Genomic DNA, 16,922 nt, shown 5'->3' with positions numbered 1-16,922 from the left:
GAACCAGTGTGTATAATTCACACACATGTGTTGGGTTCAGCCACTTTCAGCAGCCTGCTGGGAATCAGCCTGACATAAGTTCAAGAGGCTCCCTCGAGTGACCCTGGCCGATCTGCTCTAGAGCCGAGCCTGCCACCACAAGAGCCTGTCTGCCCCACTCTTGGCTGCACTGGAAGAAGCCAGTCAAATGCCCTCAGCTTTTTCGAGTCTCATCCCCCAGCTGCTTCCCATGCGTGCACCCTGCGTCTCCCTTTCTCTCCCTTTCCCTTCCCACCTTCCTCCAGGACAAGGGTGATGTGGCACCTTATATACACACACACACACACACACACACACACACAGTGTTTAGGGCAAAAAAACATAACAGTACAGGAGATGTGGACAGGGAAACTGATGGACAGAAGACTGTGGAACTTGAACTAAGGTCCCTGGTGGGCAGATAGAGTCCATTAGAAGATTGTTGGTGTCTACGCACACAGGAATAAAGCAGCTTTTCCTGGCACTGAAGCCAGAGGAGAGCTGCTTGGAGGACTTCATCTCCCATAACCCGATGCAGCGCACAGTCACGGGTTCTGTCGGGCCAGGTCTTGTGCTGTCCGTCCAGATGGACCTGTGATGGCTAACATGTTCCTCGGGGAGGGGGCCCTGCAGGGACCGGAGCCAGGCCGCCCAGACACACCGCTGCACAACAGCCACTCCCGAGCCAAGGATTATAAAATGTGTTTTCCAGATCGGTGTTTCACACGGTGAAAAACTTGCTCCCCAGAATGCCCTACGAAGAAAGTATCCCATGGCCAAATGTTTCCCTTTCTGAGAATGAGTGAGCCCAGGCACATTCCAGCCGCTCCAGTGAAGAACCGTGCTTCACACTTTGCAACTTGATGTTTGAGCCTCAAACTTACTTGGTTGTAGGATCACCCCCGCTGCCCACCCTTGCGATATTTCTCCATTCTGCCAAAACTGTGTGTCCGTGGCTTTTAAAAGTAACAACTTCTGTTTGGTGGTGGCCAGCCCAATTTGGAAGATGGGCATGACTTACTTCCTGCCACCCAACATAAAACCTATGGTTGCCAGGTGTGTTGCCCATATGGACTTCAGCCATGTCCTTATGTTAACATAGTCACTCCCTCTTTCTCACAGGGCCCTCAGGTAACTAGGGGCCAGTTGCGTGGTAAGGGTCGGCGTTCTGTGGAATCTGATTTTGTCATGTTTGACTTTCTAGGTGCTGCACATCCAACTGGGACCCCCTTTGGGCCACCCCCCCATCACAGCAACTTCCTTAACCCTGCCGCTCACCTGGGTGAGTTGCCATCAGTGATGGGAAATGACATCTCAGAAAAAAAACCTTTGTTTGCCGCGCTCCTGCCGCACTTCGTGGGAGGTTGGCCATCATCCTAGACATCTCAGGGACTTATTAGGGAGATGATGGCATTCTTGTAGAAGTGTGAATGCCTGCCTGCCATCATCAGGGTTTCAGCGCCTCTCATACCAACTGTAGTCTTAAAGTCGCAATCCTGTCTGATGTGACTGATGGTGCAGTGGGAAGGAGCCAGGCTCCGGTATCTCCTGGCCTGCCCGCTGGAGCAAGACGGTGAACTCTTGGCCCATGTTCCAGGGCACCCCCAGGAGGTGGAAGGAAAGGCGAGGTGATGTTACGAGGAGACACGACCTGCTATGTCGTTTTCCCCTCACATTTCATTGCGAATCTGTCTTTTCCTAGCAAGGGTACATGCTCTAGTTGGGGCCTTTATTTATTGAGTATTTTCTGTGAGCATATGAGCGGGCGCAGGCAGTGGTACACGAAACAAAAGGGTGTCTTCACAGATGCGGTCTCATCACTGAGAGACTTTGATATTAAAACGTTCATCTGATTTGTTCTTGTAGAGCCTACAGACTCCTTTCCCTGAAGAGAGAGGACAGGGCTGGGGGCATCTTAGGACGCTGTGGCTTGAGTGATACTCCCCACATGGCATAGGAGGAGTGGGGCAAAGTGCACAGTTTTAGGGAAAAAAACAGCTCCCGTAAATGTTTTGGTTAACTAGTGCCCAGACCCAAGCCCAGGGAGAACCTCCTGCACAACATGATAGGAGAAGCAGGGTCAGGTCTGCGTATAGCGAGGGGCAGGGGTCCCTAGGGCCTCCCCACTCCTGGGAACCTCTTGCGTACCTCTGTCAGCCCACTCCTGCAACCATTTCCTTCTTCCCGATATGTTTGCAGAGCCTTTTAACCGTCCGTCTACATTCACTGGCCTCGCAGCGGTTGGTGGCAATGCCTTCGGGGGACTTGGAAATCCTTCAGTTAGTGAGTACCTCTAACTTTTTAAAAATCCGCCTTGGACTGTGTCTCCTCTGATCTGTCGGTGGCTCCAGACCTTTATAGCTAAAAGGAAACTCTGCTCTTGGGAAACAGATTAGGTTATACCCGGGAAAGCAGGTCCACAAGTAGAGCGAGGGGAAAGGGTGCATTGACATCTAACACGGTGTTTGGAGATTACTGAGCGTCAGGAGAGGTGCTGTCACCGACCAAACTCCAAAAAGTTGCTTAAGCTTATCCATATGCCATCTGTCCCCTCCTCTCCAAGACTTTAGCAGCAGCTCCCCGGGGAAGAAACACACATTCACCTCGCCGTTGCCATTAGTGGCACTGAGGAAACTCTACCAAGAGTAGCGGGAAAACGGGACTAGCTACTGAAGCTAGCCAAGGGCAGGCAGCATTTCGTACTCTGTAATCTAGGAGGACTGTGTTGTTTACTAAAAAGTATCTCGAGTGGGTTTTCCCAAAGAGTTGTAACACCTGCTCATTTTTCAGTCAGAATACTCAACCCATTTTCTTTTGTGCCGTCCACATATTCTGTTCTCCCGGCACTGGAGGCCTAAAGTGCAGCCCCAAGTGTGCCCTCCCAGTCCCTCCCATGCAGAGGCCTTACCTGTCTGCTTAGGTCAAGGCCCCGTCCGGGCTCGATGACACCTGCTTATGTCCGCTAGCACTGTGGGAAGAGTGGCCGTCCCGTTAGCGGGGTTGTGGGTCGAGGATGAGCCTGAACACGCCTCATCCAAGTCACCCCACGAGAGCGCCCCCTTCTGCATGCCTGTGGGGGCTTCTGCATGCACCAGATGCGTTCCATTAGGCACCCTGGCCACCTGTCTGGTCCCTGGCGACTTTAGTCCGCCCTGTCCCATCGCCTTTGGTTAAAGAACAAAAGCTGTGAGCTACCTCTCCAGCGTAGGACAAGCGCTCCTCTAATGAATCTGTTAATTTCCTTTCCTTTTCCAGCTCCCCATAATATGTATTCATTTTAACTCTGAGTGCTGTTTAAAGTTTTTTGGTAAGTACCTTCATTACAGCAGATTATATAATTTCTCTTAAACCTTTTTGTTCTCCACTTCACCATTTCAGCACCCAACTCAATGTTCGGCCACAAGGATGGCCCCAGTGTGCAGAACTTTAGCAACCCTCACGAACCCTGGAACCGGCTACACCGAACGCCTCCGTCGTTTCCGACCCCTCCGCCCTGGCTGAAGCCAGGGGAGCTGGAGCGTAGCGCGTCCGCTGCAGCTCATGACAGAGATAGAGATGTAGATAAACGAGACTCATCTGTTAGTAAAGATGACAAAGAAAGGTACGGAAAGAAACCGTTCTCGAGTCCCACTGGGGGAGCCCGCTGTGTGCCCAGGACGGCCGTCCCCCCGCCCCGTCCCAGCCTTGTGCTCTGGCTGGCCCTGTGGCCTCAGCTCCTCGCCCAGCCCCAAAGTCCCCGAGCGCACCCCCGGCCCTGGCCCCATAGCGCACCGCCACCGTAGGATCCCCTCACAGCGCAGCCAGAGCTTCCCAGCTCAGACGCAGGTCTGCCCCGAGAACCTCCGAGGTCCCTGCGAGCACTAGTGTATCCAAGTAGCAATCTTTCTCTCCAAGACAGCGAGTTGGAGCTCTGGACCAAACACACACAGCATGAATCAATACCATATTTGCTTTCAAGTTCGTGCAGTCCATTAAATCATCCATAGGTTGTTTTTGTTTTTTTTCCCTCTGTCTCTCTCCCTCTCTCTCTCTTTTTGTTTGCTTTTAGAAAGTCACATTTGCATTGTCTCACCATATTTTTCTCAAGTTTTGTTCAAACTCGAATCCGTGGCTCACAGCCGACTAATAAAATTTTGCTAACCCAGACGTAGAAGAGCATCAGCAAGCATTTCTGGTGTGGGTTTTGTTTTGCCAGCAGGTAAATTACCTTGACTAACCATTTTTTTAGCTCTGTACTTGGTAACCCATGCCTATGAAAGGAATTGCCTTAAATAGGAAAATCTCTCAGAGTATCTTCTCTGAAGAATGTTGGAGGCACTCTTGAGCTAGTGTCCCTGTTTTCTTTCTGTAGGCGATTTTCCTTTAGAACGAACTGCTAAGCAGGGGAAAGACAAGATACGTTTGATAGGAAATACCGAACAACACTCTCCTTCTGGTACTCAGGCCTCAAATATGATCCAATCTTTAATTTTTCTTTGCCACGTATAGGGTGTGTGGGTCCACATGCGCACATGCACACGCACACTCGTGATTTAAAAGAATTCAACTCCACAGACTGCGTGTTAGATTAGTATGTATTCCTCGTAAGTCGTCACTCTAGCTGCTGATTGCTGTCTTCTAAAAGAAAAAAAAAAACACATTTTTCCTTCAAGACAGCATGTTAAAAATCTCTTAACCATGAGGAGGACCACTTCTCGCGTGCAGCTCTTGGCTGTAAAGCGCCAGGGTGCAGCGGGTGTAGCCTGGACTGGGAACTCTCTTTGGGCCGTCTGTCAGTGAAGTGGAGACAACGTTCTCATTCTTTTCTTGGTGGATTCAAAATGGCCTTTGGATTAAAGTCAGGAAACTTAATAAAATACACTCTTTTTTATTCTTACCTTTTAGAGAAACTCCTCCTCTTAGCCTTGCATGTTGGCTAGAAACAGGATCTGTAGGGGAGCCCTCCTTCGTTCTCTGGCCAGGGCCACCCTCGCCTGTGAGCCTGCCGAGCCCACGAAGCATCTTGCGCATTGCCTTGGCCCGGTCTGTCCAGGCTGTCCCTACGACGTACCCGGCCCTGTGTTCCCCCTTTGAGTCTGCCTTTGTTGTCTTTCTGTGCTCTGCATCGTCTGCCCCCATCCCAAACAGGCCCCTAAAATTCTTCCACTTTCCATTCACAGATGTTCTTAAAATTGTCCTCCATTTGTCCCCTAGGGCCTGGGGACCCTGCTTGTCCTACTGGCTTTCCTCCATTTTCTCCAGTTACGGCTCTCTTGTCCTAAAGCAGAAGCGCTCACAGCCCACGAGCCCTGATATTGAGGTTTCCTTTGAGAGGCCCTGGAGTGCTGCATCTCCGAGAACGCTCTGAATCTGTGTCCTGTACTCGGAGACGGTCCCTCGTCCCGATGTCAGGAGATCGCAGCTCCCATCGCATTCACATTAGACCCTTCCTTCTGCTGCTGTGGAGTCACAAAGGTGGAAGAAAGGTTGTCTTCGCTTTCGGGCTGGTCAGACTTTCTTCTTAACACGAGATGATCCTGGGAATGTAGACGGGCAGGCTGCGTGGCCACATTGCTATTGCTGGCCATGCTGTTCCATCTCCCCTTGCCAACAGCTCTTCGTCTGTGGTCTTGATGGGGGCATGTGAATCTCACACACGGAGACAAGTATTTCCCGCTCAGCTCCCCTTTCCCCCAGCGCTTCATCCCGTAGGGGAGTCAGATCAGGGTGCTGGCTCTGCTGTAAGAAGGGCACATCCGGCTGCCTCAGTGACCACGGGAGCCACACCCAAGCCTGTCCTCCTCACACCACCATTTCATTGGCAGCCCCTGGCTGGGTCGGCCGACCTGTTTCATTTGCTTCTCTGTTTCCCTCTTCCTCCCCCAGGGAAAGCGTTGAGAAAAGACACTCCAGCCACCCTTCACCAGCACCTATCCTCCCGGTGAGCACCCTGGGACATAACCGTAGCTCCGCTGAACAGATCAGGGGTCATTTGAACACTGAGGCTCGTGAGAAAGACAAATCCAAAGAGAGGGAGAGAGACCACTCGGAATCCCGCAAGGACCTGACCGCCGACGAGCACAAGGCAAAGGAGGGCCACCTGCCCGAGAAGGACAGCCACGGCCACGAGGGGCGAGCTGTGGGCGAAGAGGCCAAGCAGCTGGCCCGGGTGCCATCGCCCTACGTGCGGACCCCCGTGGTGGAGAGCGCCAGGCCCGGCAGTACCTCCAGCCGCGAGGTGGAGCAGCGCAAGAGCGAGCCGGCCTACGAGAACCCCAAGAAGAGCTCGGAGGTTAAGGTGAAGGAGGAGCGCAAAGAAGACCACGACCTGCCTCCGGAGGCCCCGCAGACCCACCGGTCTTCGGAGGCGCCTCCTCCCAGCTCCTCGTCCAGCGTGCACCCGGGGCCCCTGGCGTCGATGCCCATGACGGTGGGGGTGACGGGCATTCACCCCATGAACAGCATCAGCAGCCTGGACAGGACTCGCATGATGACTCCCTTCATGGGCATCAGTCCCATCCCGGGCGGAGAGCGGTTCCCATACCCTTCTTTCCACTGGGACCCCATCCGGGACCCTTTGAGGGATCCCTACCGAGAACTTGACATTCACCGGAGAGACCCGCTAGGCAGGGACTTCCTGCTGAGGAACGACCCTCTGCACCGTCTCTCAACCCCCCGGCTGTACGAGGCCGACCGCTCCTTCAGGGACAGAGAGCCTCACGACTACAACCACCACCACCACCACCACCACCACCCACTATCCGTGGACCCGCGGCGGGAGCACGAGCGTGGGGCCCACCTGGATGAGCGGGAGCGCCTGCACATGCTCAGAGAGGACTACGAGCACACACGACTGCACCCCGTGCACCCCGCCTCCCTGGATGGGCACCTGCCGCACCCCAGCCTCATCGCCCCGGGGCTCCCCAGCATGCACTACCCCCGGATCAGCCCCACCGCGGGGCACCAGAACGGACTGCTCAACAAAACCCCTCCAACAGCAGCGCTGAGCGCGCCCCCCCCACTCATTTCCACGCTGGGGGGCCGCCCGGTCTCCCCCCGCAGGACTACTCCTCTGTCGGCAGAGATGAGGGAGAGGCCGCCTTCCCACACCCTGAAGGACATCGAGGCTCGGTAAGGGAGAGCAGGACATGAGAGAGGAAGGAGAAGCTCTACAGCGACACGACGCCAGACCCGAGAGAGCGCGAGAGAGCGAGCGAGAACGGACCGCTAACAGACTGGGGGCCGCACGCCCCCGCCTCCTCCCCTTGTAAAAAATGTACAGACTCAGTGCAGATTTTGAAATGTTTTTTGTATATTATATGTTGAAATTTTTCAGATCTTTTAGCCAAGCCCTCTGTTCTCATGTCCCTAACTCTTTTGGTTTCTCGTATAAAACTTTTTTTGATTTGAACCAAAACCGTGAAGATGGCAAACACGCACCGATGTGGTGGTAACTGGGGGAAAACCAAGGGCAGCCCACACAGTCCAGCGTGTGGAGCTCCTTCAGATGAGAAGGGAAGGCCGTGTACATAGTTATGTAAAAACACATTGCTTCGTGAGCTAATGGTTCATATATGCAAAGGGTAAGACGAAAGCTTTACTTTGTACAAATGTAAATAGATAAAGAGTAAGTAACATAATACATTAATACTTCTTAAAATGTGCTATTTGCAGACTTAATATCAGCGAGCGTGGCCGGCTACGGCTGCGTTCCCATATATTGTTATAGACAGCTAAACCCTTCAACTATGCAATGAATGTTAGGGCTTTTCTCAAAAGCCCTCCTGACTCAAAGGAGCCTTTTCAAATCCATTTACAACATACTTAAGGTCATATTTTCCCTGAACAAGCGCTTACGTGATATGACTCTGTTTTCCTTGCTCGTGTTTTTCAAACAGAAACAATCCGATTTTGCAGCTCGGACCCCAGGCCGAAACCTTGGCTTTCGGAGTTGCCTGTGGGCCGCGGTGGCGGGGGGAGCGCAGCCCCGGAGAAGGGGAAGCCGAAGGCAGGGGCCACCAGGGGAGGATGGGAGTTGTCAGATGCCAAAATCAGGGGACACAGGTCGCCAGCATCTCGTCACCATCAGTCACGTGATTTCACACACACCTCATGTGGGAGCCATGCGGTTTTTTTTTTAGTGTGTCCTATTTCATATCTGTGCACACCTCCTCGTTCTGTAACGAGATTTGATGACACCCAAACAAATCCTGAAAGAAAGCTTCGAGTTTTCTCAGATGATGGATATGTTTTTCACTGTATTCAGTAACTGGCGGAGTTAGGGTGCATGTTTCCTGATGTGACTCGCTGTATTCCAGTTGGTAATAAAGTCTGGGAATCACCGGAGCAGGTCCACCTTTCGGAGCCATGGAGAGTTACAGAGGGTGAACAGTGGCAAAGTCTTGCGTGTGCGTGTGGTTTTCAGTTCGCATCAACCTTCATGTGTCTTCACAATACTTTTATAATACATTAAGCCTCTTGTCTACATATTTGGAGAGAATATGACTTTACTAGCAGAGAAATACAATATATCTTGTCTACTGGACTGTAAAATATATGTATGAAATAAAATTAGTTCCATTTGGTCTTCTAGTATATTAAAGTGCTATCCGATGTTGTTATCCTGTTTTTGCAAAAAAGAAAAAAGTTAACTACAGACCATTGTTTCTAATAAGCAGAGAGATCTATTTTAGTAGTAAACTGAAGGTTTAGTTGTGAGCTTCAGATTTTTGTGAACTCCAGATGTTGTGCAGTGGTTTTTTTTTTTTTAAGACAACTAAAAAAAAAAAAAAAATCCCAAGGAATATGTACACTGGAACTGTAGTGGTAGCTTTCAGTATTGTAAAGAGATTGTTCTATACGGACCTTTTTGCTGTTTATCCTGTATGTAATAAAGTCCTTTCTAGACCCTATGTGAAAAGACACGTGAAAACCGACTGACTCTTCAGCATGTTCTCATCGGTGGAACCTACTTGTGTAATGTAAACTGTGCCATGTTATTAAAAAAATGTGAACCCAGCTTCCAACTGCTTGTTTGTGTGAGATGGCCATCCTTAACCTTAGGGAAGAAGCCGTGCTTGCAAGACCGGGCTCCCCGAGAGGAAACACGCTGAACCCAGCCCGCGTGAGGACACCAGGCTGAGCTGCGGGGGCCCGTCACCAGTCGCCCTACCCTAAACGCAGTTAGCGACCTGCCCATCAGTTCCTCTAACGTGCGCGCCCCACTCTGGCAGCTGTGGATCTTCCGTTCTTTTCCTCTTTATTTTTGGGGTGCCCTAAGCCACCCACTGTTAAGTGACAGGAAGGGACTCATGGCCGTGGCAGGGCATGGAGGCGCAGGTGCGGGCAGCCTCGGAGCCCCATGGTCGCTTCAGCAGCACACATGATGGAGCTGATGTCGGGCCTGTGACCACCGTTTTTGCTCGCTCCTTCCTTTGCATTTCAATCTGCGGACCTCGGTCGTTTGTATGTTACTCCAAACGTTCCCAATATTTTCCTCCTGTGTCTTACTTTCTCTGTGTCTCGTTGAACAGCCTGGCCTAGCCCTGGTGGGTTTGCAGCCTCCCTGCACCATCCCCCCCCACACACACACGCCCCGACCTCATCCTCTGAAATCTGGTTTTGTTTTTTCAAAATGTAAAAATATGTGTTAATTTTTCTTGTGTTGATCTCATGAAATTGTTCGGATGCGATCGTTTGGATTGGTGTTTGTTATCTCTCTGGGAAGAAGCAGTCCAGGTCAGCGGGATGTGGGCACCCGCTGTCTGGGGATTAGCCGTGGAAGTGACCAGAAGCACGGGCTCAGCATTTGTGGGGGCGGGGGGAGTGCCCCACGGGGGAAGCGGGTTCAGGAATGGGGCTTGCAGGCCTGGAATACCGAGGGGCGGAGAGGGGTTCCCGAATAAAGACCCACTCCCCTCCTCTTGCCCTTCTGCTAACACCTGCTTCCCTGACCAGAGAATAGAACTTAAAGACAAACTAGTGGTTTGGAAAAGGCGACAAATGCTGTTTTCTCCGGATCGGGCAATTGTCGGGACCTTGCAGACCCCAGTGCTCCGCAGCATCCTGATGGGCCCGGCCTCGCGGCTCCCCACGCACCGCGCGCTGTCTGCACGGCCCGTGTGCCATCTCAGGACGCAGAAGAGTCAAACTCTCAAATCAGCCATGGTGTTTAATCCCTGGGGCTCTCTTCATCTCAACCTTTGCATATTTCCCTCTAATTATGCTCAGCGTCCCGGCCTTGATGGGTACTAGCACCAATTTGATTTCCTGCTAACTTATAGACGCTCTAATTATCTCCACCGCCTTTGACTGACAGTGATCTTGTTACCCTTCTAATGGTACATGACAAGTAAAGTAGCGAATATAATGATGCAATAATTGCCATTTTGGATGGATGTTCGCAACAGCGTTTGCTGTTTATCCTTCTGCCTCAATCAGGGTGGAGGAGAGGAAATCAGATGTGACTGCTGATGTTACGTACGTTTGTAGCATAAGAAGACGCGTGGGACGGGATTTGGCAGCGCGATCAGCTGAGCGGTCGTGGGGGGCCGAGACCTCGGGGGCTGCATCCAGGCCGAGAGCCAGCCCGGCCTCCGCGGCACCGGATCGGCTGAAGGGAAACGGGACGCGAGAAGTGACGTGGGCTTTTTCATGTCACCTCGTTTAAACTCCCCACCGTTTTCTTCCTGTACATTTCGGAGCGATTTCTCAGACGGGAACTTTTCTTTTGGCAGCAGAGGGCTGTTTATCGGATAGGAAGTCGTACCATCGAGGACAGTCCCACGCCGGGCCGCGCGGCTGGCCCAACCGTTGGCGCTCTGGGAAGTACAAAAGCAAGTCTGTAGCGTCTCACGTCCGGCTGCTGGAAGCTTCTGGTAAGGAGCTCGCAACCAGTCAGGGGAGCCCAACAGCCGCCCCGGGCCTCCCGTTCTCTGTGACCTCGAATCACAGAGCATCTCTGGAACCGCTTCTCAATGTGCCAGATGAGACTGTCTGAACGTAACGGGGCCTGAAGACACGCAGGTGGTAAGCCCGGGGTGCGCCGGCCTGGCTCAGCTGATCACTCCCAGGTTACAAGGTCATAGAAGTTCTTGATACAGACGGGCTGACACATTTGGCAGGACCAAAGAAAGTGGGCTGGTGGCTCCCGGGTTCCTAACTCACCCCAGTGTCTCCCACCTGGTTGGGAAGGGCCTCCTCTCCGATCCAAAGCCTTCACTCACTCTCCGGTACACACTACTGGAGCCAAGCCTCTGTGCCAGCCTTTGGAGACAGCGTGGCCCAGAAGCCTTCAAAGCCTGCCTTCAAGTCCTAGGTGGGGACAGGGTGGGCCAACGGGCCTCAGTTTCCTCCTCTGTAACTTGAACATGTTGGCTGATGATACTGGAGGCTCTTCAGGCTCTATCTGGATTCTGTATTTATGTTGGGCCCCAGGTTCCCTTCCAAACCTTTATTTGCCTCCACACACCCTGTCCCCCACTCCCGGTGTGTCCCAGCAACACTTCATTGGCCGGCAGACTCTCTCCCTCTCCCCAGAAGGCCCTGGTGTCAGAATCAGCCAGCTTCAGGGTCAGATGCAGCCGCCTCCAGAAAGCCTACCCTGTGGGCGCATTTCGAGCTGACCCCTCCTTCTGGAGGCCTCCCCTCAGCCCTTCCTGCTCCGGGGACCTTAGGCCTCATCTTTTCTACTGTTCCCCAGGGCAGGGCATGAGTGGTGTGCGTCCAGGTGAAGCCCTGGCCCGCACGCACCCTTAACATGCCTGTCACAACGTGGGAACCCCCACAAACCCTAAACCTGACGCAGGTTAGATTGAATACCCGTGTTACAAGTCCAGTGAGGTCCCATGTCTTGAATTCCATTCTGTTCTCATTCATTTCTTTAAATGTGGCTACAGCCCCCGGCCTCATCCTACACTTTCAGGAATCATGGATCTTGGTCTCTAGTTTGAAAACAGGATCATGGAAGGGCTCCTCCAGGTTGTAAAGGAAGCTGAGATGCTGGGCTAAGCAGCAGGGCACGGTGAGCACCCCATCTGTGCTGCAGCTGGCTCTGTTCACATTGGTCCCGGGGTCCGAAGCCATCCCAGGCTTCCACCAGCCTCGCCCCCACGTGCCTTCCCCCCTGCACACTGGCCTCTCCCATGGCTCTCTGTCTTTGTTCCCACTGCTGTCTCCTCCCCATTTGCTTCAAAGGTCTTCACCTCCAGGAAGCCTTCCCAAACTGCCTTGCATCCCCTCCCCCCATCAGGTAATTGCTTAGACTAGCGTTTCTCAGAGTATGGTCCCTGGGCCAGCAGCTGCACTGCCTGGGAACTCGTTAGGAGCACACATTCTCAGCCCCCTCCCTCCAACCTCCCAAATCTGGAACTCAGGCCCAGTGATGCGTGTTTTAACGAGCCCTCCAGGTGGTTCTAAGCCATAACCAAGTTTGAGAACCAATCGTATCAGATCATGTGACAAGTTCAAGGAAAAGTTCTAGCCAAAAGCTGCAGAATCATCTGGTAACAGAACATGATCCCGGGAGAGAAGCTGTGTTCTCTGACTTTCTGGCCTGACTCCCGTGATCCTACTGGATCACAGAGAGGTTGTAACCCTGTTTGAGCCAGAAAGGCATTTTTGCCTTCCTGATTCCTCACTGTTGTACTGTCACCAACACTACGGAGTAAGCAGGGAGGCACCCCCAACGCAAACAGTAATGACAGCAGCCAGTGGTAACAGTTGCATGCACTGTTCTAAGTGCTTTTAACGTGGATTAGCTCCTTGAATGTTTTCAAACGCCTTACAAGGCATAACCCCGATGGGACAAGTGGGAAAGTGAGGCCCAGAGAGATGAAGCAATTTGCCCATGTTCAGGTGCATTACCTAGATCCAAACCCGGGCAGTCACCCTCTAGAGTCCATGTAACCACGGCCCTTGTTACCACTGAGAAGGGCGTGCTGAGTTAATGAACCATATAAACAGCAGTCGCAGGAACATTGTTTACCCCTTAACACTTCCTTGTAATTAGCACCAGATAGATTCCAGGGGTGGCATACTGGTTGCCTGAAATAAAAAGGAGAGAGGGAGGGAGGGAAGTGAAAAAAAGAAAAGAAAAGAAAAGAAAAGAAGGAAGGAAGGAAGGAAGGAAGGAAGGAAGGAAGGAAGGAAGGAAGGAAGGAAAGAAAAGAAAAGAGAAAAAGAAAGGGAGAAGCAGGGAGGAAGGCAACAAGAGGATGATTTGTGGCTCAATGATAATATGCCAAGGATTATGTTTAGTCCAAGTCTAAGGTTGATTAAAAAAAAAAAACAGTGGCTCGTGTGGTGCAAAGCAGCCCTCAATGTGTTGGATTTGGCCCAGAGTTATTCTAGAATACAGAAATTTTCTGTAGGCAAACTCAAAGTCATGACCCCCTGGAGCCCTTGTCCCTGCGAGACCACGTGCCCTGAGCTGGTTCCTTCCGGGTGAAGCTGCTACTACTGAGCAGCACATGGCTGTGGGTACGTGCAAGGGGTTACTACAGCAGTCCTTCAAACAAAGTGCACCCATATCGGATCATTCAGGTAGAGGCCACGCTCCGGGTGATGCGGTGACAGCCTTTGGCAGTCATAGACCAGCGTTCCTCTGTCATGTGGGGTTTCCATCCCTTCTGATGGGATCCTCAGCCTGCTGGGTCTGTACTAGTGCATCTAAGGATGCCACCTGCTGTCGTCCCCCAACAGCAGAAGCTCCTGCCCCGTCTGGGGATGTGGACTGGATGGATGTTTGGCAAATGTGGAGGGGGTCCCACTGGCCAGACTTGTGCTGGGGGCAGACTGGCCCTCCCTCCCCCTGGGCTGACATCCAGGGAAACACAGTCAGGTGACCAGTTTACCAGGACAATTAGGGGCAGGAGCAGATGGTATCAAAGGTGATGACCGAGAGGGAGGCCACCTCTCAGGAAGGTGTGTGAAAGGCCCTGCCAAGGGAAGGAAATGAGACCCCCCCCCCCATTTCAGTCAGGCTTTGCTGCAGCCTCCACTCCTGGGCATCCCCAAACCCCCTCGTGCTGGGGGGCCTGTGCGATGAGATGGCTTCTGTTCCTGAGAATCCCCAGAGGATGGGAAATGTGTCACTGTCTTCTTCCTGCCATCCCACCAAGGGCCAAGCGATGGGGCCTCTCGTTCCTTCTGGGGCAGAAGATCAAACCGGATGAATGGTGCCTGTCCTGGGCCTTGGTTTCCTTGCCTCAAAAATGGGAAGAAGGCAGGAGCCAGGACTTGACCTGCAAAGCTTCCAGTTCCTCTTTCAGTTCCAACAGGTTACATTTATGCGGCCAGGTCGAATTTTTTTTAAAGTTTATTTGTGAGACACACAGAGAGGCAGAGACACAGGCAGAGGGAGAAGCAGGCTCCTGGCAGGGAGCCCCATGCAGGACTCCATCCCAGGACCCCGGGATCACGGGATCACGCCCTGAGCTGAGGGCAGACACCCAACCATTGATCCACCCAGGTGTCCTGTGGCCGGGTAGTATTTTATTTGCTGACAGTCAAGGAAGAAAAGAAATGCTAAGATGAAAACAGCCAAGTGCCAGTGATGTTTGAAAGATCAGGTGAAGGAGGCTGAAAGCCAGATCCAGAAAGGTCTTGGGGGCCCGGGACTGAGGGTCTCATGTGCTGAGACTAAGCTTCCTCCTGTGAGCAGTTGGGCGCTATGGGACTTTCTATCACTGCAGTGTCCGGAGAGGGATCTGGAGGTGGCACCGGTCAGCCAAGCCCTGACAGCGCCTCGGGGCTGCATCCCACACGCATCCCTCACGCTCCTTCGGCTCCAGCCCCCCTTGCACACCTGGGAACGCGGGGCCCAGCGGGGATCCGAGCCCCGCGGCCTCCACTCGCCTCCCGAGGCCCCGCGGCGGCTCGGGTCGGGGCTGCCGGACCCTCCGTGCACCTGCGGGCGCCTCCGCAGCTTCCGCCCCAGGGGCGCTGGAGCCCCTCGGCTGGCCCGGGCCTTGCCCCCGCCCACGCGGGTCGGGAGGCAGCTGCAAACCGCAGGGCCTGGAGTCTCGGCCCGGAGCCTCCGCCCCCGACCCGGGCAGGGTCCTCCTCTGCCTCCCGCCGCTGCCCTGGCGGCTCGGGGCCCAGCGCCCAGTCACTCCGCCCCGCGCCCCCCAGCGCCCCCGGAGCGCGAAGGGCTGTCACCGCGCCGCCGGCCTCGCCGCCTTCCGCCCCTCCCGAGGTCCCAGCCGCGGGCTCGCCCGGCCCCGGGGCCCCATAGCTCGGCTGCTGCGGACTCCCGCCCCGGCCCCTCTGCCCCCCGTCCTGGGGGCAGCCCTGACGGCGCCCCGGCCACCCCGCCACCGCGCGGCAGGCAGTACCTGGGGTCGCCCCGGCCCGGCAGCCCGAGGCGCGTCACCCATCCCACACCCGAGCCCGCAGGCCGGGCGGGCCTCCTGGAGGAGGAGTCGGCCCTCCTGCCCGGATCTCAGCACCGCGGAGACAAGGACAACGAAACAAGGCCCAGCCCCAGCCTGCGTCTCCCCCCGGGGGGGGCTGAGACACCCCCACCCCCACGCCCACCCCCACCCCGCAGAGCTCGCGGAGCCGGGTACTGGGTACTGGCGCGGGCGCGGGCCCGCTGAGGGCTCTGCCCTGGAGGCTGAGCCTGTGGCCTGGCTGGACTCAGGCAGGAGAGTCCACCCTCACCTGCACGCACCTGCACACACCCGCACGCACCTGCACACACCCGCACGCACCTGCACACACCTGTACACACCGGCACGCACCCGCACGCACTTGCACACACCCGCACGCACCCGCACACACCCGCACACACCCGCACACACCCGCACGCACCTGCACGCACCCGCACGCACCCGCACACACCTGTAGCACCCGCACGCACCCGCACGCACCTGCACACACCCGCACGCACCGGCACGCACCCGCACACACCCGCACACACCTGTAGCACCCGCACACACCTGCACGCACCCGCATGCACCCGCACACACCCGCACGCACCCGCACGCACCCGCACGCACCTGCACGCACCCGCACGCACCCGCACACACCTGTAGCACCCGCACGCACCCGCACACACCCGCACACACCTGTAGCACCCGCACACACCTGCACGCACCCGCATGCACCCGCACGCACCCGCACGCACCCGCACGCACCCGCACACACCTGTAGCACCCGCACACACCTGCACGCACCCGCATGCACCCGCACGTACCCGCACACACCCGCACACACCCGCACACACCCGCACGCACCTGTAGCACCCGCACACACCTGCACGCACCCGCATGCACCCGCACGCACCCGCACGCACCCGCACGCACCCGCACACACCTGTAGCACCCGCACTCACCTGCACGCACCCGCATGCACCCGCACGCACCCGCACACACCCGCACACACCCGCACACACCCGCACGCACCTGTAGCACCCGCACGCACCTGCACGCACCCGCACGCACCCGCACGCACCCGCACACACCTGTAGCACCCGCACACACCTGCACGCACCCGCATGCACCCGCACGTACTCGCACGCACCTGCACGCACCCGCACGCACCCGCACGCACCCGCACACACCCGCACGCACCTGTAGCACCCGCACGCACCCGCACGCACCCGCACGCACCCGCACGCACCCGCACACACCTGTAGCACCCGCACACACCTGCACGCACCCGCATGCACCCGCACGTACTCGCACGCACCTGCACGCACCCGCACGCACCCGCACGCACCCGCACACACCCGCACGCACCTGTAGCACCCGCACGCACCTGCACGCACCCGCACGCACCCGCACGCACCCGCACACACCTGTAGCACCTGCACGCACCTGCACGCACCTGCACGCACCCGCACACACCTGTAGCACCCGCACACACCTGTACACACCTGTACACACCCGCACGCACCCGCACGCACCCGCACACACCTGTAG

At 55.3% G+C, this 16,922-nt stretch overlaps 1 protein-coding gene across 2 annotated transcripts in view; it reads left to right on the top strand.

The window, feature by feature from the left end:
* Positions 1–9,015, top strand: part of AUTS2 (activator of transcription and developmental regulator AUTS2) — a 1,128,195-nt gene extending 1,119,180 nt beyond the window's left edge. For both annotated transcript variants that reach the window (XM_072752804.1, XM_072752803.1), the window contains exons 16-19: positions 1,223–1,300; positions 2,218–2,301; positions 3,397–3,619; positions 5,884–9,015. In XM_072752804.1, the coding sequence (XP_072608905.1) occupies positions 1,223–1,300; positions 2,218–2,301; positions 3,397–3,619; positions 5,884–7,132 (1,634 nt within the window). In that variant the 3' untranslated portion in view covers positions 7,133–9,015. The remainder of the gene's footprint in view (positions 1–1,222; positions 1,301–2,217; positions 2,302–3,396; positions 3,620–5,883) is intronic.
* Positions 9,016–16,922: the final 7,907 nt, after the last annotated feature.

Source organism: Vulpes vulpes, chromosome 3 (assembly GCF_048418805.1).
Source record: "Vulpes vulpes isolate BD-2025 chromosome 3, VulVul3, whole genome shotgun sequence".
Lineage (NCBI taxonomy): Eukaryota > Metazoa > Chordata > Mammalia > Carnivora > Canidae > Vulpes > Vulpes vulpes.
This window is presented reverse-complemented; position numbering and strand designations above follow the sequence as displayed.